The sequence below is a fragment of the Amblyraja radiata genome, chromosome 13 (genome assembly GCF_010909765.2).
Source record: "Amblyraja radiata isolate CabotCenter1 chromosome 13, sAmbRad1.1.pri, whole genome shotgun sequence".
Taxonomy (NCBI): domain Eukaryota; kingdom Metazoa; phylum Chordata; class Chondrichthyes; order Rajiformes; family Rajidae; genus Amblyraja; species Amblyraja radiata.
This window is the reverse complement of record NC_045968.1, coordinates 39,261,926-39,287,573: the sequence shown is the minus strand read 5'-3', so window position 1 is coordinate 39,287,573 and position 25,648 is coordinate 39,261,926. Positions and strand designations below refer to the sequence as shown.

At 44.2% G+C, this 25,648-nt stretch overlaps 1 protein-coding gene across 3 annotated transcripts in view; it reads left to right on the top strand.

The window, feature by feature from the left end:
• The window catches only part of eif2a (eukaryotic translation initiation factor 2A), a 40,274-nt gene that overhangs the window by 12,789 nt on the left and 1,837 nt on the right, over positions 1-25,648 (top strand). For 2 of the 3 annotated variants that reach the window (XM_033031847.1, XM_033031848.1), the window contains exons 2-13: positions 1,581-1,650; positions 2,015-2,089; positions 2,473-2,591; positions 8,297-8,396; positions 9,165-9,247; positions 10,689-10,762; positions 12,304-12,448; positions 14,194-14,310; positions 17,770-18,341; positions 22,513-22,620; positions 24,903-25,019; positions 25,491-25,556. In XM_033031847.1, the coding sequence (XP_032887738.1) occupies positions 1,581-1,650; positions 2,015-2,089; positions 2,473-2,591; positions 8,297-8,396; positions 9,165-9,247; positions 10,689-10,762; positions 12,304-12,448; positions 14,194-14,310; positions 17,770-18,341; positions 22,513-22,620; positions 24,903-25,019; positions 25,491-25,556 (1,646 nt within the window). Of the gene's footprint in view, positions 1-1,580; positions 1,651-2,014; positions 2,090-2,472; positions 2,592-8,296; positions 8,397-9,164; positions 9,248-10,688; positions 10,763-12,303; positions 12,449-14,193; positions 14,311-17,769; positions 18,342-22,512; positions 22,621-24,902; positions 25,024-25,490; positions 25,557-25,648 lie in introns of those variants that run through there. The other variant, XM_033031849.1, reaches the window with a different exon arrangement.

The window sequence follows — 25,648 nt, the reverse complement described above, 5'->3', positions numbered from 1 at the left end:
GCATTGAAAGGGCATTGCAACTGACAATCGCTCAGATCAACACTTAACTATTAAACAATGTAACAACCAGCCTTCAGTATTTTTGCAGTAATAAAAATATTTTTTTAGCTGTTAAATAGCTTTTGATTTGAAAACAGCTCGTTACATCACGGAGTGACCGCTAGGTGATTGGAGCGAACCTCTTACTCAGTCATAGCGGACAATCAATAATAACGGACACCAATCCTTCCCCCATGGTCCGTTATAACGAGGATTTACTCTCGTTGAAAATGGTTACTTGGATACCTAGAGAAGCAAGGGATGGGGTGAAAAGATGTCATGGTAGAAGTTCAGCCACCGTACTGAATAGTGAAAAAGGCGAGGGGCTATAAAGAAAATTCTTAGTTCAATCCAAGGATAGCAGACTTCAAATGTGATCATTAAATGTCCAACCAAGGGAAATATGGGTTCAGAAAACGGGTCCATCAATGAACATTGTGGGGTGTTATAGGGAGAAGGCAGAAGAATGGGGTTTGGAGGGAGAGATAGATCAGCCATGATTGAATGGCGGAGTAGACTTGATGGGCAGAATGCTCCTATCACTTATAACCTTGATGTCCCAAACTTTGAGATACATGGCACAATGTCCAAATTTCAAACTTGGAAATGAAGTAATCAAGAAGGTGCTGCTACATTTCAAGGGAACATAGGCAGGCAAGCACATGGCAGATGAATTTCAGGCATTGAAACATAATACGATATATTTAGGCAGGACGATTGAGACAAGATCCTATAAAGGGTACAGTTTAAAATGAAATGCAAGAACAGAGACCTAGTACTGTTGCTTTGAAAATGGACGCACAGGTTAACGAAGCAGTTAATAAAGTACAAATGATGCTTGGTTTTATAATTAAAGATATAGCCAGGGAACTGTGCCAACTGAGAGCACAATACAGTTCAGTTCTTGCTGAGGAATACTGTATATTTGATTCCGGTTGTCACTCAGGAGGGTTAAGAAGACCTTGCAGAAAGTACAGAAAGAGGCTGGCACGGCGGCGCAGCGGTAGAGTTTCTGCCTTACAGTGCCAGAGACCCAGGTTTTTGGCGATGAGCGCTGTCTCTACGAAGTTCATACATTCTCCCCTTGACCTCATGGGTTTTCTCCGGGTTCTCCAGTTTCCCCCTACATTCCAAAGACGTGCAGGTTAATTAACTTTGGTAACATTGTAAAATTGTCCATAGTGTGTAGGATAGTGCTGGTCATAGAGTCATTCAGTGTGGAAACAGGCTCTTCGGCCCAACTTGCCCACACCGGCCGACATGCCCCAGCTACACTAGTTCCACCTGACTACGTTTGGCCCATATCCCTCTATACCTGCCCTAAACAAGTACCTATCTAACTGTTTCTTAAGAGTGTACAGGGATTGGTGATCGACGTGGTATCAGTGGGCACTGCATTTCTAAACTGAACGGTTTACTCATTGGATTCTGTTAAACAATGGATTACAATTACAAACATCCCCAAGTTATGGAGTGGTTCCGTTCTTGTGAACTGTTCATAAGTTATTTTAATATTGTATCTTTATGATTGTGTATTACAGTTCGAGGCTCTGAAGGAATCTATATGCTCAATGGCCCCCCGACAAATACAGAAAACACCTCTTTCACAAGGTATTTTAAATTTGTTATATTTGTGGAACTTTCATTGAACATGGCACTGTTTAGATGGAGATTGGAGTCAACGCCTTGCGCTAGTAATAAAGTATTGTGTTTTACAGACTGATTGTTCAGTCTGTAAAACACTGAACAAATTCCACCATGGTGGGAACAAAATTTGAATGGCGGAGTAGACTCGATGCGCCGAATGGCCTAATTCTGCTCCTATGTCTTTTGGTCTAATGGACCCTTTTTCATATCTACAATATCATGAACTTATTTAGTCAATATTCTTTCTACAGAGCAGTGACCTGGAGGGATACTTTAACTTTGTTTTAATTGTCCTGGTAATCTTTTCCCTTTCCTCTTTATCTTACAGAGATGACAAGAAAAATTGCAAAGGCTTCATTTTCAGCAGAGATGGTTCATTGTTCGCTTGGTGCAATGGGGAAAAGTCAGTTCTCATCTTCACTCTCCAGTCACTAATCCTTTAAAATCATAAGTTAAGCTTCTGTGTTGAATCATATCCATGCTGCATGTATTTATATTATTGTTGAACTTTATGCTGCTTCACAATTTTGCACTGAGAGATTGCTGCGGCGTTATCCATGCTTTAAGTTGATGCATTGTCATAAACTCAGAGGAGTGCTGGCTGACAAGATAAGTCTTGTAAAATACCACAGGCGTGCATCACTCATTGTGTATTTCAATGTGCTGTGTAGGTCTAGTACTCCAGTTTACCAGGCTCTTTTGCGCGTACAACATTGTATTGATTGTTTGTTCTGTAAGGAGCTCTAATAAGCTCATGTTTAAATAGCTTCTCTTCTTTTCCTCCAGTGTAAATATTGTGACTACCCAGGACGGTCGGTTATTGCACTCTTTTGATTTGCCTAAAACTGCTTTATTGGCATTCTCTCCTCAAAGCAACATTTTGACAACTTGGCAACCTTATATTAGTGAGTAATTCATTTACTGGAAGTGCATATTCTACATGTAATTTTATTTTGTTATACTAGTCAGCCTTTTTTGCATGAATGTGTAGAGGGTGGATGATTATTTCCATAATTTCCATATAGAAACAAAGAACTGGAAATGCTGGTTATACACAAATGGACACAGAGTGTTGGAGTAACTCAATGCTGGTCTGAAGAAGGGTCTTCGTAAGTTCTAGTAGAATTAGGTCATTCAGCCTGTCAAGTCTACTCCGCCATTCAATGGCTGATCTATTATTCCCTCTGAACCCCATTCTTCTTCCTTCTCCCCACCCCTAACACCCTTATTAATCAAGAATCTGACTTAAAAATGTTCATTGACTTGGTCTTGACCCAAAACATCACCTAACCATGTTCTCCAGGGATGCCTGGTCCGCTGAGTTACTCCACTTGTGACACAGAGCTTTGGGGACTGAATAGGGATGTTTAACTAATGAGATAACTTTGAGAACTTGTACAGCCACAATGGGCAGAATGCTTCCATGCTGTGATCATTCTTTAGCCAACGCAGTGGCGCCGTTGGTAGATCTGCAGCTTCACGACGCCAGAGACCCAGGTTCGATCTTGACCACGGGTGCTGTCTGTGCGTGATTTGCACGTTTTCCCTGTGTAAACCTTGGGTTTCTTCCGGGTGCTCCAGTTTCCTCCCACATCTCAAATACATGAGGGTTTGCAGGTTAATTGGTCTCTGTAATTTATATTAGTGTGTAGGAAGTCGATACAAAAGTGGGATAACATAGAACTAATGTGAATGGGCGATCGATGGTCAGCGTGGACTTGATTGGCTGAAGGGACTGTTTCCATGCAGTATGTTTCAAATCAATTCAACGAGTTGAATAGTAATGGAAAATATAGAATTATCCACAGGTTACATTTCTAAATTGGGGCAGGCCAGTTTTGAGGGTAGTTCAAGTTCAAGTGAGTTTATTGTCATGTGTCCCTGTATAGGACAATGAAATTCTTGCTTTGCTTAAGCACACAGAAAATAGTAGGCATTTACTACAAAACAGATAAATATGTCCATATACCATGATATAAATATATACACACATGAATAAATAAACTGGTAAAGTGCAAATAACAGAAAGTGGTTATTAATAATCAGAGTTTTGTCCGAGCCAGGTTTAATAGCCTGATGGCTGTGGGGAAGTAGCTATTCCTGAACCTGGTTGTTGCAGTCTTCAGGCTCCTGTACCTTCTACCTGAAGGTAGCAGGGAGATGAGTGTGTGGCCAGGATGGTGTGGGTCTTTGATGATACTGCCAGCCTTTTTGAGGCAGCGACTGCGATGAATCCCCTCGATGATGGACTGGGCAGTGATGGACTGGGCAGTGTTTACTACTTTTTGTAGTCTTTTCCTCTCCAGGGCGCTCAAATTGCCGAACCAAGCCACGATGCAACCGGTCAGCATGCTCTCTACTGTGCACCTGTAGAAGTTAGAGAGAGTCTTCCTTGACAAACCGACTCTCCGTAATCTTCTCAGGAAGTAGAGGCGCTGATGAGCTTTTTTGATAATTGCGTTAGTGTTCTCGGACCAGGAAAGATCTTCAGAGATGTGCACGCCCAGGAATTTGAAGTTCTTGACCCTTTCAACCATCGACCCGTTGATATAAATGGGGCTGTGGGTCCCCCTCCTACTCCTTCCAAAGCCCACAATCAGTTCCTTGGTTTTGCTGGTGTTGAGGGCCAGGTTATTGCGCTGGCACCATATGGACAGTTGCTCGATCTCCCTTCTATATTCTGACTCATCCCCATCAGTGATACGCCCCACAACAGTGGTGTCGTCAGCGAACTTGATGATGGAGTTCGCACTGTGAACGGCTACGCAGTCATGGGTATAGAGTGAGTACAGCAGGGGGCTGAGCACGCAGCCTTGAGGTGCTCCCGTGCTGATTGTTATCGAGGCTGACACATTTCCACCAATACGAACAGACTGTGGTCTGTGGATGAGGAAGTCGAGGATCCAGTTGCAGAGGGATGCGCAGAGACCCAGTTCTGCGAGTTTGGTAACCAGTTTGGAGGGGATGATTGTGTTGAATGCCGAGCTGTAATCGATGAATAACAGCCTGACATATGAGTTTTTGTTGTCCAAGTGGTCCAGTGCGGAGTGGAGGGCCAGCGAGATCGAATCCACCGTTGATCTGTTGCGGCGGTAAGCGAACTGCAGTGGGTCCAGGTTTTTGTCGAGGTAGGAGTTGATTTGCTCCATGTTCAGCCTCTCAAAGCACTTCATCACCACCGGCGTTAGTGCCACTGGTCGATAGTCATTGAAGCACGTCACCTTACTCTTCTTGGGCACCGGTATAATTGATGCCCTTTTAAAGCAGGTGGGGACCTCAGACCTCAGAAGTGAGAGGTTGAAAATGACCGTAAAAACACCCGCCAGTTGGTCCGCACAGGTTTTTAGAACACGACCAGGTATACCATCAGGACCAGGTGCTTTTCGGGGGTTCACTCCTCTGAAGGATTTCCTGACGTCGGCCTCTGTGACTGAGACTGAAATGCCATCACAGCGAATGGGGGATCGAGAAGGCACATCAGTATTCTCCCTGTCAAAGCGTGCGTAAAACGCATTGAGCTCGTCAGGGAGTGATGTTTCACCGACATTCGAGCTGCCTCCTGGTTTCGCCTTGTAGGAGGTGATTGCATTCAGGCCCCGCCACAGCTGCCGAACATCTGTCTCATCCTCCAGTTTGGAGCAGAAGTCCCTTTTGGCCTTTTTGATGGCCTTACCAAGGTCGTATCTGGACTTCATGTAGGCCACTGTATCATCGGACATGAATGCCCTGTGTCTGGGCTTTAGAAGAGTGCGGATCTCAAAGTTCATCCAAGGTTTCTGATTGGGAAACACTCGGAAGGTTTTTGTAGGGATGCAGTCCTCCACACATTACTTCATGAAGTCTGTAACGACTGTGGCATATTCGTTCAAGTCCGTTGCCGAGTCCGGCAGTAGACAGCAATTTGCAGAGGTTAATTGGGACATCTATTTACAGGGAAAGAGACATTGGGCAAGTGGAAAGGTGAGATTGGGAGAGTGAAAATTTGATGAATCTTGAAGATAATATTTTTATACAGATGCAAAGATATAATTGGATTTTGTAATGGATTATTAAGTACAGACTGACAGATTTCTATCAGTTCACACATTGTGGCTAATTGTATATGGAAGATAGACGGTTATATTTTCTATGTTCAGGATATTTTTGAATTATGCGTCTATATTAGTTCTAGATAGTCAGAAGTAGGGTTCCAACCCGAAATGTCACCTGTTCCTTTTCTCCAGAGATGCAGCCTGACCCACTGAGATGCTCTAGCACTTTGTGTCTATCTTTGGCATAAACCAGCATCTGTAGTTCCTTCCGACACATGTATTAGTTCTAGTGCCTGTCAAAACTTATTAACAATAACTAGTTGCTCATAAGTCCAATCAGCAAAATAAAAGAACTTTTCTTGCATATTGATCAGATTCTAAACCATAAGAATTTGTTAAGTGATGCAGTTATAATTCATGACTTCCTGAAGTTTGGATGCTAGTACATCTGCGAGTCCCCTTCATTGTTGTGTTCCCTATTGAGTCCTGCAGAGGAGCAATAACTCCCTGACTAAGATGGTCCGGATGCACATTGGTATCTGGTGCTCGGCTTTCTGCCAAGTTTTGTTCCGATCGGTGGAAGATTACAAAAGTTATGAAGGTTTAAAAAATTGTGAGATCAGCAGATTGGTCTTCTCGCCTGTCTGTCACCGTAAAAGTAACGCCCCTTCCGGCACCCGCTGGAGAATAAAGCCCCGGAGGAGGGACTGAGTCCGTGAGCACGTCCAGAAACCGCCCGTGCAGAAGCCGCCCAGAATAAAGCTGAAGCAGCGGAGTGTGGGCTGTGTTCGCGGGCGGGGCGGGCTGTGTTGGCGGGCGGGGGCTGTGAGAGCGCTGGGACGGGAGCAGTGAGTGGGTTCGGAGCTGGGTCCTGGAGTCAGGCGTGCGGTCGGTGCCGGGGCCAGAAACTGGTGAGCCCACACACCCCCCCTCCACTACACCCCCCTCCCTTACATCCCCTCCCTTACACCCCCCTCCACTACACCCCCTCCACTACACCCCCTCCCCTGCACCCCCGTCCACTACACCCCCCTCCCCTACACCCCCCTCCCCTACACCCCCCTCCCCCACACCCCCACTCCCCCACACACCCCCTCCCCCACACACTCCCTCCCCACACACTCCCTCCCCACAAACCCCCTCCCCCACACCCCCCCTCCCCCACACTCCCCCTCCCCACACCCCCTCCCCCACACACCCTCCCCCACACACCCCCCCTCCACCACCACCCCCCCCCACACAACTCCCCCTACCACCCCCCCCACCCCTCCACACAACTCCCCCCCCACACCCCCCATAACCCTCCCCCCAACCTCCCCTCCCCCCACCCCCCCCACCCCCCACCTCCCCCAACACACCCCTCCCCCGCCCCCCACCCCCCTCCCCCACACCCTCTCCAGACACCCACCCCCCCCCACACACCCTCCCCCCCCCCCCCACACACACCCCTCCCCCGCACACCCCCCCTCCCCTACACCCATTTCCCCCACACCCCCCCTCCTCCCCCACACCCCCCCTCCCCCACACACCAACCCACGCTCCCAATGGGTCCCACTTAGTCTAGTTAACAAATTGTTTAGTTTAGTTTACAGATACAGCTCCGAATCAGGCCCTTCAGCCCAACGAATCGACGCCGACCAGCGTTCACCCCATACACTAGCACTAGGGACAATTTACAATTCTTATCGAAGCCACAAACCTGTACGTTTTTGGAATGTGGGATGAAACCAGGGAGGGAACAGGGAGAACATACACACTCTGTACAGACAGCGCCCTTTGTCAGGATCGAACCTGGGACTGTGCCGCTGTAAAGCAACAACTCTACTGCTGCGCCACCATTCCGTCCATGAAAATTGAAAGTATGAAAATAAGATTTAAACTTTTAAAATAGTCTATCAAAGTATTACAGTCACAAAATAAAACTGTTTCCACACTGTATCACTCCAGGACTGGGAACTGTAAAGACTATAAAGGCATTCCCTGTGCAGGAGTTGGCAAGGTTGACCACCCCACCTCACGCTTGACCAGACCATCCCACATACCCTGCACATTTGCGCAGTTGGTAGAGCTGCTACCTCACAGCGCCAGAGACCCAGGTTCGAACCTGACCTCTGGTGCTGTCTGCGTGGAGCTTGCATGTTCTCCCAGAGACTGTGGGTTTCTCTTGGTGCGCTGATTTCTTCCCATATCCCAAAGATCTGCAGGTTTGTTGGTTAATTGGCCTCTAAAATTGCCTGTGTCGTGTGTAAGGACTAATATAGAGCTTGTACAAATGGGTGATCGATGATTGGCATGGACTCGGTGGGCAGAAAGGCTTGTTTACATGCTGTATCTCTAGCCAAAAAGCTAAGTGCAGATGGCCAGAGCTATACTGAGAGACTCTGGATACAGAGCTGGAAGATATAGCCCACTGTTTAGTTTGATGGAAGGATGGTCAATTGGAGCACCAATGCCAGCAAAGCCAGCTTGGCCAAATCATTTTTTTCAGTGCTGCCTTAATGTTTAGTCAAAACATAACAATCTATCAGTGTGCAAGTCCTGATAACTGATGTTCATTGTTCTACAATACTTTTCTTTAGCAACCAAAAATAATCCACATGGAGACCCAAATCTGCAGCTTTGGAATCTTAAATCTGGACAATGTCTCAAGTCACTTTTCCAAAAGAAAATGCAAGGCTGGTAAGGATATGTTTTTATACATGAGATAATTAAGTCTGTATTTTATTAACGCATTAAAAGTCGTCGTAAGTTTCCATTCCACTTTGACAATATCCAGTGATTTTGTGCTTTCATCAAATTGTGGGGATTGGCAAGAAAGGTTCATCCCCACTTTCAACTGAGCACCTTGTATTGTAAATTTGGAACAATGAAGTTGGTTCCAGATTGTAAGTTAAAATGGTGAGCGAACTGTTGAACGTAAAAGATCAAGTTGGCACAACGGCAGAGTTGCTGCCTTACAGCACCAGAGATTCAGGTTCGATCCTGACTGCAGAGGCTGTCTGTATGGAGTTTGTACACTCTCCCCATGACCTGTGTGAGTTTTCTCTGGGTGCTCTGGTTTCCTCCCACACTCTAAAGATGTACAGGTTTGTGGGTAAATTTCGGTAAGATTGTAAATTATCTGTAGTTTGTGTAGGATGGTGTTAGTGTGCGGGGGATCGCTGGTCGGTGTGGGCCGAAGGGCCTGTTTCTGCACTGTATCGCTAAACTAAACTAATCTAAATCAATTAAGTTTGTGATTGGAGGTAGGTGTTTTTGAACTTCTGTACCTCCTGCCTGATGTATTGGTCCTTGATTATGCTGGTAGCCCTACAAAGAAGAATTATTGAAAAGTGCAAAAAACGTTAAGGTTTAACAGTTTTCCAGAGCACTCGTTGGAAAACAAACCCAGCTGAATTCTTTATCTGTGTCACATGTTAATGACTGCCTTTTTCTCCTTGAGATTAGGTGTCCTTGTTGGTCGGATGATGAAAGTTTATGCGCACGAAATGTAAACAACGAGGTGCAGTTTTTTGAGGGCAACGAATTTGGTATGTAATTCCATCCAGATTACTCAGAAACCAGAGAACTGTACTGAAAGTGAACATTAGTTATATTTAAAACTTTGACCAAATAAATGTCATGTGCTGAAGATCATTTATTTAAATTATTTTTTTAGATTTTGGAATAAATCACACATTGAGATTAACAAATTGATCAAAGCCATGAACATCTGAAGGATATTTCCACTTTTTCAATTATTCTGATATATCCTGATGAGATTATTTGTGCCTATTATTTATTTTGATTTAACAGGAAAGAGTTTAGTGATACAGCGCAGAAATAGGTCCTTCGGCCCACTGCCTGTGTCGACCAGCACTCCCCGCACACTAACACTATCCTACACATGCGAGGGACAACTTACAATTTACCGAAGCTAATTAACCTACAAACCTGTACGTCTTTGGAGTGTGGGAGGAAACCCAGATAAAACCATGCAGGTCACTGGGAGAGCACACAAACTCTGTACAGACAGCACCCATGGTCAGGATCGAACCTGGGTCTCTGGTAATGTAAGGCAGCAACTCTACCGTGATGCCACCGTGCTGTCCAAGAGGCGACATTGTTAAAATTGAAGTCCCCGGTTTATGACACTGTTCCATTCCTGAGAACGGTTTATAACCAGAACGGTTCCTAAATCAGAATTGAATAAAAACCGTGTATGAGGAGATCAGAGTAACAGCTGTGATGGGAGAGTGAGCAAGCGCAGGAAGAACGGTGGGGTCATGATGTTACAGCAGAATTTGCCCGCATCGTTGTGAATGTATAGGCACCATAGTAAGTGGCAGAGAACGCATTCTTGCGGGGTACTAGTGTTCAGTATTGTCATGGAGGATGTAGTCATACAGTGTGGAAACAGGCCCTTTGGCCCAACTTGCCCATACCAGCCAACATGTCGCATCGACACTAGTCCCACCTGCCTGCGTTTGGCACATATCTCTCTAAACCTTTCCAAATGTTTCTTAAACGTTGTGATACTACCCGCCTCAACTACCTCCTCCAGCAGCACATTCTATATATCCACCACCCTCTGGGTGGAAAAAGATACACCTCGGGTTCCCATTAAATCTTTTTCCCCCTCACCTTATTCACATGTCCTCTGGTTCTTGATCCTGTTACTCTGGGAAAGAGACTCTGAGCGTCTACCTGATCTATTCCTCTCATGATTTCCCATGCTGTTTTGTTGTTTATCCTCACTGATTCTGGTCTGTGCGTCAGGAAGTCAGATTCAGTTGCAGAGGGGTGCTAAGTCCTAGATCCAAGAACTTGGAGATGTTTTCCTCTCCTGGGTAAAGTTCCTGGAAAGAATGCAAAATATATTTCAGTGCTACTAGGCAACACTTGTTTATTGTATATTTTTAGAAGAAATTAACAAGCCAATACTCTGCGATGAATTTTACTTATGTTACTTTCCCAATCCCTTGATATCAGATAAAATAGTGAACAAACTCCATTTGCAGAAAGTATCAGATTTTGCATTGTCGCCTGGACCTCAGCCCTGCAAGGTACTTTTATCATTTACTTCCTCTTCTGTGTTTTGCGCGGCATGTTTGTAAAAATAATTATCAGGTAAAGACATTTTAAAGCATAATAGAAGTGAAACCAAAGATAGACACAAAGTGCTGGAGTAACTCAGCAGGTCAGGCAGCGTCTCTGTCTGCAGAAGATTTCCGACCCGAAATATCACCCATCTGTTTTCTCCAAAGATGCTACTTGATTTGCTGAGTTAGTCCTGCACATTGTGTCTATCTTCGGTATAATCCTACAACTGCAGTTCCTTCCTACACATAATAGAAGTTAAGTCAAAAGAAGAACCACTACAGCAGAAGATGGTATCTCAACTGTAGCTCTAAAATGTGACTGTAACTCTGAAATGTGGCTGACTTTAAATTTGACTGATTATTGAGTTCAACTTAATTAACTATTACAACTTCACATTTGTATTGCCTGCCTCTCTCCATAAGGACAAACCAGTTTACAGTATTACAACTGTTGCTTGTCTCAGCTCAAACTTCCCCTCAATATCTTTTCACAGTTTTAGTCAATTCAGTACAGACACCTCCCGGCCTATACAGGAGACGACCTACGCACTTATCTGTACTCAGCCCCAAGCGCAATGAAGGTAGTTTGTAATTTTCACAACACTGTACGATCACTCGTTTACATCGGAAACAGGTCGGCAATGGCGGCGGTGCTTATTCAGAAGGCCGTGCGCCTCAAAAAGTGCCATGGATGCTGCTGAGACAATTAATACTCTCAGTGAGTGCAGACACAGAGTCGGTGATTCCAACTTGCGTAAAATCTGACTTGCGTAAGGGTTCATGGAATAAAAACCTTATGTTACACAGGGAGTGCCTTTATCCAGCTATTCCAGAATCCATTCTAAAATGGTGTCATTCTGTAGGTGCTGACCAACGATAAGGCCATTTGGCAACTCAAAAGCAGCACCGCTGCAGCATAAGATGGTATCTCAACTGTAGCTCTGAAATGCGACACAGTGGAATCAAAGTCTCAAATTCACAGGATAATTCCAAGAACCTGCCTTTGGCCCAGATGCCTTAATACTACGAGTCTTGTGGTTTTAATATTTATAATTCCACACATTCTCCCACCTTTGCTTGCAATTTTGTATTTCGATGCAAGAGATCAACTTTGCAATTCATTTCTGCACAACTGTCAGATCCGGTGTGTAGGAAGAAACTGCAGGTGCTAGTTTATACCGAAGATAGACTCAAATTGCTGGAGATACACAGCGGGTCAGGTAGTATCTCTGGAGTAAAGGAATAGTTGACGTTTCGGGTCGGAACCTTTCTTCAAACTGAAAGATAGAGGTGGGTGAGCTGATGTCTCCAGTGACAAATCCAATCTGTCCTTGCTTAAAATGAAGGATTGCTTTCAAGAAAAAGATTTGTATGAAAACACTGTTAAATAAGGTGAAATGTTTCTTTTAATATGGAGCATTGTATGGAGTATGTCTTTGAAGATGTTTTGAGATGCAGTATTAATCTAAAACAACTGACCAGTTCAAACCTCTTGTTCGTTAAAGGTTGCTGTGTATGTGCCTGGATCGAAGGGTGCACCATCCTTTGTTCGATTGTACCAGTATCCAAATTTTGATGGCCCATCTTCTGCCTTGGCAAATAAAAGTTTTTTTAAAGCTGACAAAGTGACAATGCTTTGGAATAAGAAAGGTAGGATATCTTCTGATTTTCTCATGATATCAAGATATCATGCTTCCATGAAAAGGCTTTGTAAGCGACAGTTAATGCTTAATATTAAGTTGCAATATTCAACACCTGAAGAGCTCAATGGCACGAGAAACTGTAAGAGTAAGTGAAGTGATTTATGGTGTTTGTTCGCCGAAGGAAGTCAGTGCAATTTCTGGAGAGCATTAATAAAGTAATATTATTTTTGACATCTGGACAAGTCTAATTCAACTTAAAAGTTTTCTGCTCTCACCTCATTTAATTAGCTTCCTTTATGCTCTCTGTCACACCATGATGTGAACGATGGGCAAGCAAACTATTTGGAGTTTGAGGCTACCATTATGTGGACAGACTGTCCTCCACTTGTTTGTCTTCTGTAACCATCACAAACAGATTGTTGTGCTTAGATTAGGAATGTGTTTATCAGTGATTTGAGATTAGAAATTCTCCAATTTTAAGTAACCTCCCCTTAACCCATTCTCTTCCTACATACACTCATGTCCCGTCCCCGGTCCCCATTTCCCCCTAATCCCCCTTTCTTTCCCCTCTCCGTCCCCTTCCACCAAAATCCCTCCCTCTAGTTTACACTCCTCCGTCTACTTATCTGACATCCTTTTGTTTCCTTCCCAATGATTCAATGATACTTTATTGTCACATGTACCTGGGTACAGGAAATATATATACCACATAGCCATTCCCTTCACAGATGCTGCCTGACCCACTTAAGGGCCTGTCCCTCTTGGCGATTCTTTTTTGGCGATTACCGGCATCATTGACTGACTTATCAGGTCACCGAAAAATTTGCAGCGTGACATGGCGTAATGACGTATTGACGCGTGGTGTGTTTTCAAGTGTCGTAACTTTTTTTTGTCGCCGCTGGATTTTAAAATGTTCAAAATCATTTGGTGACATTGATGTGACGCCGACAGTCAGCGAAAAAATCGCCAAGTGGGACAGGCCCTTAAATTCTTCCAGCACTTTGTATTTTGCTTTGTAATTTGCTGCGTGGGTGCAAATCCACCTAATCCACATCCTAAAGATGTGCCGGTTTGCTGGTTAATTAGCTTCTGTAAAATTGTAACTGCTCCTTCGATCAAGCTTTTAATACCTCTTTACGTGGTTCTTTTTTTGATGGTATGGTGAAGCACCGAGAGTCGGGGACCAGGGGCCACAGCCTCAATAAAAGGACATACCTTTATAATGGAGATCAGGAGGAATTGCTTTAGCCAGAGGGTGGTAATTCTGTGAAATTCTTTGGCAAGATATTCGGTATTTTAAAACGTAGATTCATAGGTTCTTGAGATAAACACAAAGTGCTCGAGAAACTCAGTGGGTCAGTCGGGGTCCCTGGAGGAAAAGGATGGATGACATTCCGGATCGGGATTCCTCCTCAGGATTGAGTCTGCGGAGTGGTCCTGACACGAAACATTACCCATCCTTCCTCTCCAGAGGCGCTGCCTGACCCGCTGAGTTACTCCAGCACTTTGTGTCTATCTTTGGTATTAACCAGTATTTGCAGTTCTTTATTTCTACTACTTCATAGGTTCTTGGCATCAAAGGTTAAAGGGAGAAGGCAGGAGAATTAGATTAGGAGGGAAAATTAGATCAGCCATGATCGAATGGCAGAGCAGAATGGCCTAATTCTGCTCCTATGTCTAATGATCATGCTCTAATGCTTTTCTGTGCTAAATGTAAAATAATGATTGTGTTCTCATGTTGCCTTTCTGCAGGGACTGCTTTGTTGGTGATCGCCAGTACGGATGTAGACAAGTCTGGAGCATCGTATTATGGCGAACAAACCCTGCACTATATCGCATCCAATGGAGAAAGTGCATTAGTGCAGCTGCGTAAGTATCCTTTCAAACATTGCCTTTGGCTTGTTTAATGATTGCCATCAGGCTCTCTTTGCTTATGTAAATTATCTACTAGAGGTGCTCACATTTATTGGCTAGAACTTTCCAATTTTCTCCTTTACAGGTAGGAATAATGGATTGGTTGTTAACATACTATAAAATTAGCATAGATGGGAGCAATTAGAGTTCTAATCTAACTCTGTTAACTGCGACGGGCACAATTTCATGCGTGAAAAATTTTCAGAGGAATTGTTGGTTGCTGTGGATTATAATCTAATAATTTAAAAAATGTAGGCTTGGTTAGGATTAGATCAAACGTGTTCGACCAACCATGCTGATCTTCCGTGCCTCCACAGCAATGTACAAAAGCACTGTATCAGAAGGTGACACAGTGGCGCAGCGATAAAGTTGCTGCCCTACATCACCAGAGACCCAGGTTTGATCCTGACTATGGTGTGCTGTCTGTATGGAGTTTGCACGTTCTCCCTGTGACGGTATGGGGTTTCTCTGGGTGCTCCGTTTCCTCCCACATTCTCAAGACATGCAGGTTTGTAGGTCAATTGGCTTCTGTAATTAGTCCCTGTTGTGTAGGATGATCGCTGGTCGGCACGGACTCAGTGGCTCGATAGACCTGTGTCCACGCTGTAGCTGTAAACTAAATAAACTAAAGGGTCAGGTGCAGGACCTATATACTTCATATCTGGCTGCTCTGTTTAGTGGCTTGTTTTCTTCTTACTTTATTTTAATGAAACATATATTTAATCTATGTAAATTTGCTTCACCTCCAATAAGCTTCTTGCGGGAATGGAGCCACACAGTTACCTTATGCAGGATATATAGAATCATACTGAGTTATACAGTGTGGAAACAGGCCTTTCGGCCCAACATGCCCCATTTACACTAGTCCCACTTGCCTGCGTTTGCCCCATTTCCCTCTAAACCTGGCCAATCCTGTCCTAATGTTGCGATAGTACCTGCTTCAACTACCTCCTCTGGTAGCTCGTTCCTTAGACCATCACTCTGTGTGTGGAATAAGTTACCCCTTAGGTTCCTATTAAATCTTTTCCCCCTCACTTTAAACCAATATCCTCTGGTTATTGATTCCCCTACTCTGGGCAAGAGACTCTGTGCGTCTGCCCAATCTATTCCTATCATGATTTTGTACACCTCTATAAGATTAGCCTTCTAAGCTTGAAGTCATTGTCAACCAGTTCACAGAAGCATGCAAGAGAATGGGTCTTGAAGGAGACATCCGCCATAACGGGCCTGCAGCAGAGTGAACTAACCAACATGCAGGAAAAGGCTATTTGACCTCCTCCATGTCAACCTGTCACAGCCGTATCAGTCCATGACAGTTTTAATATGAGTGGCCGCGGCTCCTTGTGTAGCAAGGAACTGCAGATAGACACAAAATGCGGGACAGGCAGCATCTCTGGAGAGAAGGAATGGGTGATGTTTCGATTCAAGACCCTTCTTCAGACTGAGAGTCAGGGGAGATATAGACACAGATATGGAAGGGTAAGGTGTGAAAACGAGAAAACAAGGGGGATGAAGTTCCCCTGTAGAAGATCCCCTGTAGAAGATGTAGAATAGATCTTTGCTAACTAGGAGAAGAAGACACCGAAGCATACAAAGATAACATTTAATCAGGAGAACAGTCAGACTGGTCGAAGAACTAGGATGGGGGAGGGATTGAGAGAGAGGGAAAGCAAAGGTTACTAAGTTAAAGAAGTCAATATTCATACCGCTGGGTTGTAAGCTGCCCAAAGCGAAATATGAGGTGCTGTTACTCCAATTTGCGTTGGGCCTCACTGACAGTGGAGGAGGCCCAGGACAGAAAAGTCAGTACGGGAATGGGAGGAGGAGTTAAGTGTTTAGCAACTGAGAGATCATGTAGGTCTAGGCAGACTGAGCAGTAGTATTCAGTGAAATCATCGCCCAGTCTATGTTTGGTCTCACCGATGGATATGAGTCTAACTTCATCCCCTTTGTTCACACATTTTCACATCTTACCCTTCCATATCTCCGTGTTTCCCTCTCCCCTGACTCTCAGTCTGAAGAAGGCTCTCAACCCAAAACATCACCCATTCCTTCTCTCCAGAAATGTTGCCTGTCCCGCTGAGTTACTCCAGCATTTTGTGTCTTTCTTCGGTGTAAACCAGCATCTGCAGTTCCCTCCTGCACATTCTTTAGTCCACTGGATAATCCGAAATATGCGTGTCCATGTGGCTCCCTCATGGTTCATGATGGGCAACCAGATTTCACTAGGCACAATCTTCACACCTATCCCTGGGCAGCACAGCGGTAAAGCTGCTGCCTTACAGTGCCAGAGACCTGGGTTTGACCCTGATTGTGGGTGCTGTCTATACGGAGATTGTACGTTCACCCAGTGACCGCATGAGTTTTGTCCGGGTGTTCCAGTTTCCTCCTGCACTCCAAAAAGCCGTACAGGTGTGTAAGTTAATTGGCTTCTGTAAAGTGTAGATTGTCCCTAGTATGGAGGATAATGCTCGTGGACAGAGTGATCGCTGGTCAGCGCAGACTCGGTGTGCCAAAGAGCCGGATAACTGTAGACATAGCCAGAACTGTGAATGTATAAAACACCAGAGGTGAAAGAGTGCAAAAATCTTGATAGATTGCAGTCACGTAGAAAGGCATCATGATGGAGTGATTTGAAAATGTTCTATAATTAAGCTATTGCTAGTCTGGAAGCAAGTTAGGTCATCAAGTTCAGACTTGATGAAATAACAACATTTTGGTGTAAATTAAGATATGATCTAAACATGAGGTTGAAATTAAAGGGAATACAGGTGGAAGGCCACCCAGGAGAATATTGGAATAGCTGTGCCGCATTTTCACTCAACGGAGAGCACAGCTGACGAGTTTGAACAAGCTTGCATTTATATTGTGTCTTGTCAAGCCCTTGTTATTCCCAATGTGTGTCGCAACCCATGAATTTAATTTAAAGCATACTCCTGTTAAGACAAGCATGGGAGCCATTTGGAGAGAAACAAAGATCCAGAAACAGCAATGACAAACTAATCTGCTGTTGATTGCAGAATAAAAATTTGTTCAAGCAAAAGGTTTAAATCCACTATAATTTCCTTGGAACAATAGTGTTACCAAGTAAGCAAGCTCCTTACGTCCAATGAAGGGTGCTGACACGAAATGTCATCTATCCATGTTCTCCAGAGATGTCGCTTGACCTGTTGAGTTACTCCAGCACAGTCTTTTTTTAAATTAATCGGCATCTGCAGTTCCTTGTTTCTGCATTCTCATAATTTCTCCTTTGGGATTGGATTTTATTTTTGATTACGTGTTTGTGAATTGCTTTGAAACATTTTTTTCCAAGTTAAAAATGCTGCAGTTTATGGAGAATGCTTCTTTCAAATAGTTACACGCTGGAATATTCATCATAGCATCTTATTGTTGAATCAATTTCATTTCTTTCAGCAAAAAATGGACCGATTTATGACGTGGTGTGGAATCCAAATTCAGTTGAATTTTGTGCCGTGTATGGTTTCATGCCTGCCAAAGTGACAGTCTTCAACCAGAAGTGTGACCCAGTCTTTGACTTTGGTACAGGCCCTCGTAATGCAGCTTACTACAGCCCTCAAGGGCACATCCTGGTGTTAGCAGGCTTTGGAAACCTCCGAGGACAGATGGAAGTCTGGGATGTAAAAAAATACAAACAGATTTCGAAGCCACAAGCTGCTGACACAACCTGTTTCTCGTGGTGCCCGGATGGTGAGCACATTGTGACAGCGACTTGTGCGCCAAGACTACGGGTTAGCAATGGCTTTAAGATCTGGCATTACAGCGGTGCAGTTCGACACATAATCGAAATACCATCAAACTCTGAACTCTGGGAAGTCCAGTGGCAGCCGTTTGTAGATGGTGCTTTCCCAGAGAAGCCCATCAGATACCATACGGTTCCCAATGATGTTCCTAGTATTGATGTCAAACCAGCACAGGCCTACAGACCGCCTGCACTAAGAAACAAGCCAATAACCAGCACAAAACTGGTGAGTGGTATTCAGTACATATTTGATTCTGGATGCTCTTTTTCATGTTTTTGCAAGTTGAAATGTTTTTTTAATATATTTTTGGTACAATTTAGAGAATCAGACCACTTACAGGATGAATTGATGTCACTGGATTTGAGAAAGTATCTACAGTGGGGCAGTAAGGTGGCACAGCGGTAGAGTTGCTGCCTTACAGCACTAGACACCCTGGTTTGATCCTGACTCCCTACGGGTGTTGTCTGCATGGAGACAGTACGTTGACCTGCATGAGTTTTTTCTGGGTGCTCCGGTTTCTTCCCACACTCCAAAGACCTACAGATTTGTTGGTTAATTAGCTTGGTAAAAAATTGGACATTTTCCCTAGTGTGTGCAGGATAGTGTAAGTGTGTGGGGAGCGCTGGTCAGCGCGGACTCAGTGGGCCAAAGGGCCTGTTTCCAAACTGTATCTCTAAAGTGAGCAGACTCAAATCCATAGCACTATAACATTTTGCTAGCTACTTATTATATTGGTTTTAAACTCTACTTTAAACTTCTTTGCAACTGTATTCAATATTCAGGAGTCCAAAGTGCACATCTGAAATGCTTCATTGCCGTGTGGTCCATCTTTATTACAGTGTGAGGAATATTGTGGAATGCAACTATTAAATGCTGTCACTTCATTCAAGCCAATGGTGTGGAAGTAAGACCTATCGATAGGAAAATGCTCATGCAGCTGATGCTGTCTTCTTAGCTCGTGCCATATTCAGATCACGCTTTTGAGAGCTATAATCTGTATATTAAGAGAGAGACTCTGGAGACATCGGGACACACACAGCCACCATGCCTTGCTGGTCCCACTATTACTTTATTCATTCGTTTATTATATTTGAACTTCTGGACCCTTGAATATAGCTGCCTATTAACCTTACAAGTGGATAAATGCATAAGCTCAAGATGTTTTATGTAACAGCTCAGGAACGGGCCATTCAGCCCACAGTGTCTGTCCTAAACATGCTGCCTGGCGAAACTGATCTGCCTATACATGATCCATATCCCTCCATTCCCTGCACTTCCATGTGGCTATCTAACTGTCTCTTAAACGTCACCATTGTATTTTTCCTCCTCCCTGGCAATGTGATCCAGGCCCCCGCCACTCTGTGTTTAAAAAAACTTGCCCTCCCTGCACATCTCCATTAAACTTTCTCCCTCTAACATAGCTATGCCCTCTAGTGTTGGATATTTCCACCCTGGGGGAAAAGGTTCTGACTGACTACGCTATCTGTGCCTCTCATAATTTTATATATTTTGCTGTCTCTCATTTGAAATGTAGGAAAATAGATTTTAATAAAAATTCATTTGTGAACTTCCAAGCCCGATTAAACTCGCCTACATCATCCACATCGTTCCAATAAGAAATGGATTTGTGAAATGAGATACTAAGCTGTCATTTTCATTGAGGCTGACAGGTGAAAGCACTGCCACATGGAAAATCAGCTGAGAGTATGTAGATTGTAGTGTCCTTTGTGAATTAAATTAATTGAGATTCTCAATGTTTTACTCTTCTCTCAGGTGTGGCCAGCCTGTGCTCTGTTTGGGTAAAGAGTGATTTACTCCCATTTCTTATAAACGTAGCTATTAGGCTGTGGGCCGAGCATCAAAAATGTGTCTAGAAATAGGATTTCGTGACCCAAGTCACCAAACTACATGAAATTTTCACATATTGTGTAAATTTTTTTATATAAATCACCCCTGAAACTCGATATGAAGAAGACTTGCACATTTTTATTAAATTAGAGAAAAACCGGAAAAATGTCGGGAATTTTTTAGTCCAATCAAAGCACATTTAACATTGATTTGTCTGCCAGTTGGCCAATCACGCGCTTTGTTTCAGGCTAGCACACAAAATGGCTGAGGGGGCTTCACAGATGCCTGTTTTACTGGAGATTCCGATGTGTTGTTCTGTGGAATAAATGTCGTGGAAACTTGCAGCAGGTAATTGTATTTAGTGGGAAAAGCATTAAAAAGGCTGAAGAAAGTGCTGCTAACTGGATGGAAGTGGAAGAAAGCCTTCAAAGTCCCTGCTGATGTGCTGGAACACAAAGAAGGACCCCATGAATCAACTAACTGAAAGGTAAGACTAAAGTCTGAATTTATGAAAATCTATCTGTATGGACTTTAATTAAATTAATATAACGTGAATAAATTCATTCATTCATTCATTCCTTATTCATTCATTCACTCACTCACTTACTCATTCATTCATTCATGAAATTGAGGGCCTAAACTATAACACAGTCAATTAAACATTGCCACTAATGCCAGCTTGTTGTAGAGTAATAAGTCTTTAACAAATAATCTCGGAGCTGCCTGCGAAAACTTACCGGGAAAAAGTGCTCCGATCGCGGGGCCTAGGTACTCGCGGTAAAGTGAAGCCGCGGTCTCAATTAATAAGCGGCCGATTCGCGGACGCGGAGCCGCGGATCATCTCCGCGGGGGGGGGGGGGGGGCGGCTGTACATAGTGCCGTCTATAGCGGTCGTTTTCAGACCCCGATAACGGGAGAAAAACGGAGGGATATCGATCGCTCTTTACCGCGAGTACCTAGGTCCCGCGGTTGGAGCACTTTTCCCCGGTAAGTTTTCACAGGCAGCTCCGAGATTAGCTGTTAAAGACTTATTACTCTACAACAGGCTGGCATTAGTGACAATGTTTAATTGACTGTGTTATAGTTTAGGCCCTCAATTTCATGAATGAATGAATGAATGAATGAATGAATGAATGAATGAATGAATGAATGAATGAGGAATGAATGAATGAATTTATTCACGTTATATTAAATTAATTAAAGTCCATACAGATAGATTTTCATGAATTCAGACTTTAGTCTTACCTTTCAGTTAGTTGATTCATGGGGGGCTTATTTGTGTTCCAGCACATCAGCAGGGACTTTGAAGGCTTTCTTCCACTTCCATCCAGTTAGCAGCACTTTCTTCAGCCTTTTTAATGCTTTTCCCACTAAATACAATTACCTGCTGCAAGTTTCCACGACATTTATTCCACAGAACAACACATCGGAATCTCCAGTAAAACAGGCATCTGTGAAGCCCCCTCAGCCATTTTGTGTGCTAGCCTGAAACAAAGCGCGTGATTGGCCAACTGGCAGACAAATCAATGTTAAACGTGCTTTGATTGGACTAAAAAATTCCCGACATTTTTCCGGTTTTTCTCTAATTTAATAAAAATGTGCAAGTCTTCTTCATATCGAGTTTCAGGGGTGATTTATATAAAAAAATTTACACAATATGTGAACATTTCATGTAGTTTGGTGACTTGGGTCACGAAAATGCAGAATAATGCTCCTCGGCCCACAGCTTATATATAACTTTAAGATTAAAATTATCACGCCCCCTGCTGGCACAACTAATAATAGCATGAATAGTATATGCTACTCAGCTGTTCACACAGGAATATCCTTGTTGGTTATATTGAGTTTGCTGATGTTAATAGTGAGACTGGTCCTTGATTATGCGAATGCAAAGCACGGCCTTGCTGAGGCAGTGTGAAGTGTAGATGGAATCAATGGAAGGGAGGTTGAAGTCTGGGCTGCATCCGCTATTCTCTGCAATTTCTTGCGGTCTTAGATGGAGCTGTTTCCAAAACATGCTGTGATGCATCCCGATAAAATGCTTTCTACGGCACATCTGTAGAAGTCGGGGAGAGTTGTTGGGGACATGTCAAACTTCTTAAACCTTCTAAGAAAGTCGAGGCATTGGTGCGCTTTCTTGGCCAATGAAGAACTAGATCTGCAGTGTGAAACCTGAGTGCATGTACCAGATGATTTTGATGATGTTGGGGACATGTCAAACTTCTTAAACCTTCTAAGAAAGTAGAGGCATTGGTGCGCTTTCTTGGCCAATGAAGAACTGGATCTGCAGTGTGAAACCTGAGTGCATGTACCAGATGATTTTGATGATGTTGGGGACATGTCAAACTTCTTAAACCTTCTAAGAAAGTCGAGGCATTGGTGCGCTTTCTTGGCCAATGAAGAACTAGATCTGCAGTGTGAAACCTGAGTGCATGTACCAGATGATTTTGATGGCACATGCAATAAGGAATGTATTTATCACGTGATCAGCAACTAATACAGTGTCTTATGCAGTCTGTGATTTGATCTGCTTTTTTTCCCCATATAGCATGAAGAAGAACCCCCTCAGAACATGAAACCGCAATCTACAGATAAACTGTCAAAAGCGGCTCTCAAAAATCAAAAGAAAAGGGAGGCAAGGAAGGCATCAAAGCAGGTATTTTTTTCTGAAGAAGGGTCCTAGCCAGAGACATCACCTATCCATGTTCTCCAGAGATGCTGCCTGATCGGCTAAGTTACTTCAGCACATATGCATTTCTACCATATTACTTCCCCAACATGCCTTTGTTCTCTAGGTAGGGCATTGATTTTCCAGGAAATAAGTAGGGTTTTGAGCAGAATAGTGACCAACTGAATTCAGTAAATTTGGAGCAATGCAAAATATTGTAAATGAGGGTAAACAGTGTAAAGGTGTGCATGATCACTGTTCCCTAGAGATTGTAGGACATTAATGGGAGAGGTGCATGTTCTAAGGCCAGGGAGGTTAAGCCAGAGATGTATTGCAAATAGCTAGCTCGTCCAGATGCCTGCAGTCTGTGCACCATGTTACCAGGATACGGTACAGAGGAAATTAATTAGGATGCCACCATCATTGGAAAGCTTTTGATTGAGGAAAGATTGGAAGGCTGGAATTTTTTTTGGAACAGATGAGACAGGGAGCTGGATTGAATTAAAGTGTATTAACAAGGAACTGCAGATGCTGGTTTACCAAAAAAAGACACAAATTGTTGGAGAAACTCAGCAGTTCAGGCGGCACCTCTGGAGAACATGGATAGGTGATGTTTTGGGACGGGTACTCCAGCACTTTCTGTATTTCTTTGAATTAAAGTGTATGGAATTATTTAACCTAGATGTAGAGAGGTTGCACAGTGGTAGCAGTAGAGTTGCTGCCTTACAGCGCCAGAGAACCGGGTTCGATCCTGACCTCGGGTGCTGTCTGTGTGGAGTTTGTGTGCTCTCCCTGAAACCGCATGGGTTTTCTCTGGGTGCCCCCAGTTTTCTCCCACACTCCAAAGACCTACAGGTTTGTAGGTTAATTGGCTTCTGTAAATTGTCTCTGGTGTGTAGGATAGTGCTAGTGCATAGGTGATCATTGGCCGGTGTGGACTATAGGGCTTGTTTCCACACTGTATCTCTAAAGTCTAAAGGATGGGATGAACCATCAATAACTAGCTGGCATAGATACACACATCTGAGTGACTGGGTGGAAGCATTAGAAGGAAGATAAAGAATATTTTTCATATAGGGGTAGGTGACATCTGAAACTCATTGAACATATGCCCATGGAGGCAGAAATCCTTATCTCTATAACTTTAAAATTCTCATCTTGTATGTGTGTGTATATGTGTGTGTCTTTATTTTTTCACAAAAACACTATGCGGTAACAATAAGATTTTTACATATTCTGACACATTTTCCCCGTTTAAGCAGTGAGCAGCTTCACTTAATATTTATGCTTTATTTCACGACTTATTGTTGATTAAAGTTTCAAAAAAAAACTCCCTTTTAAAACAACCAGCTTCCACTTATGACGTCACAATGAGGTGGGCGGGCAGGATGGCTCGGCTCGGAGCCCGTTTCACACACAGAATATTCCACGAGCTTCGAGTGACGTCAGGGGAGGGCCGCATTTCTAGAACATTCCACAAACGCTTCACCACCTACCCAACGGTCGACCTACGCGGCCTCGCTCGGGGTCCTCGGGTCCACGTAGCCTCGCTCGGGTCCTCAGCTCCATGCCCACCTGGGCCTGGGCTGGAGTCGAGCCTGGAGCTGGAGAGAGGGCGGGGACTTGGGACGGGGCCGTGACCGGGGCCGAGAAAGAAGCCGCAGGTGGAACAAAGGACGAGCCGGGGTCAGGAACGAGCCCGGAGGTGAAGTCGGGGCCTGCACTGGAGCCCACATGGCGGCCGAGCTGACGGCTGCAGTCTACAGCCAGGGCCGGGCTGAGTACGAGAACCAGGCCGAGTTCCAGGCCCTGGTGTTGCTCTACGACCTGGGTAGGTGCTGCGCCAGGGAATCGAAGTGAGGTGAGGAAGGTGAGGGAAATTAGGACTGAGATGGGGTGGGGTCTCTACCCCCTCCTTCTCTGCCCCTCTCCCTCCCTCTTTAAACACCTCCCCCTCCCTCTACCCTCCCTCTCTCTACTCCCCTCCCTCTCCCTCGCTATTCCCCTCCCTCTCCCTCTCTATCCCCTCCCCCTCCCCCTCTGCACCCCCTCCCCCTCTGCACCCCCTCCCCCTCTGTCCCCCCCTCCCTTTCTGCCTCCCCTCCCTCTTTTTGGGATTATGTCATTAAAGATGGGTGACTTCCTGCCCCTCGAGTACATTGGTGAACCAGATAGTCATGACTCTGTCAAAAGCCTAAGAGAAAGTTGACATTTGCAATACGAAATTCTTGCTCATCTACCCATTATCTCTCTTACCTTATTTCATGTAGGAGAGCAGATCTGACATCATTCAGGAAACACCAATTGATCCTGAACCTAGAGCAGTCCCCTGTCCTGAGAGTCATGGAGACCCTGAAATGGAGAAAAAAATTAAGAACATCAAAAAAGTAAGTATTGTGTGGAAAAAATGTGTGGAATTAGAGATGAGGACCATGACTTTGTCTGAGAGAACTAGCACCACAGACTGATACGCCTTGTGGTTAACCAGGTCAAAATTTATTATGGTGCATTAGAAATGTTTTATTTCTAGGTGGTGCAGCAGTAGGGTTGCTGCCACACAGCCAGAGAACCATGTCGATCCTGACTACAGGCATTCACATTCTCCCTGTGACTGCATGGGTTTTCTCTGGGTGCTCCGGTTCCCTTCTAGATTCCAAAGACATGCAGGTTTGTGGGTTAATTGGCTTCTGTACATTGTCAAGCGTTCAGGTGATCGTTGGTCTGCGGGGACACGGTGAGCGGAAGGGCCTGTTTCCACGCTTTATCTCTAAAGTCTAAAAACAAGCGTCTGAAGTTTATTGATTATCTTGCAAAATCTGTTACTGTTCACCTTGACTCCAATACTCTCTCTATTGCAGAAACTTAAAGCAATTGAACAGCTGAAAGAACAAGAAGCTTCTGGCAAGCAACTGGAAAAGAATCAGGTGCAAACAAAATTAGTTTCCCATCTTGGGAATTGTGTGGTGCTGGCGGGAATCAAATTATCAGGCATTGTACAGATTGCATTCTATTGTGA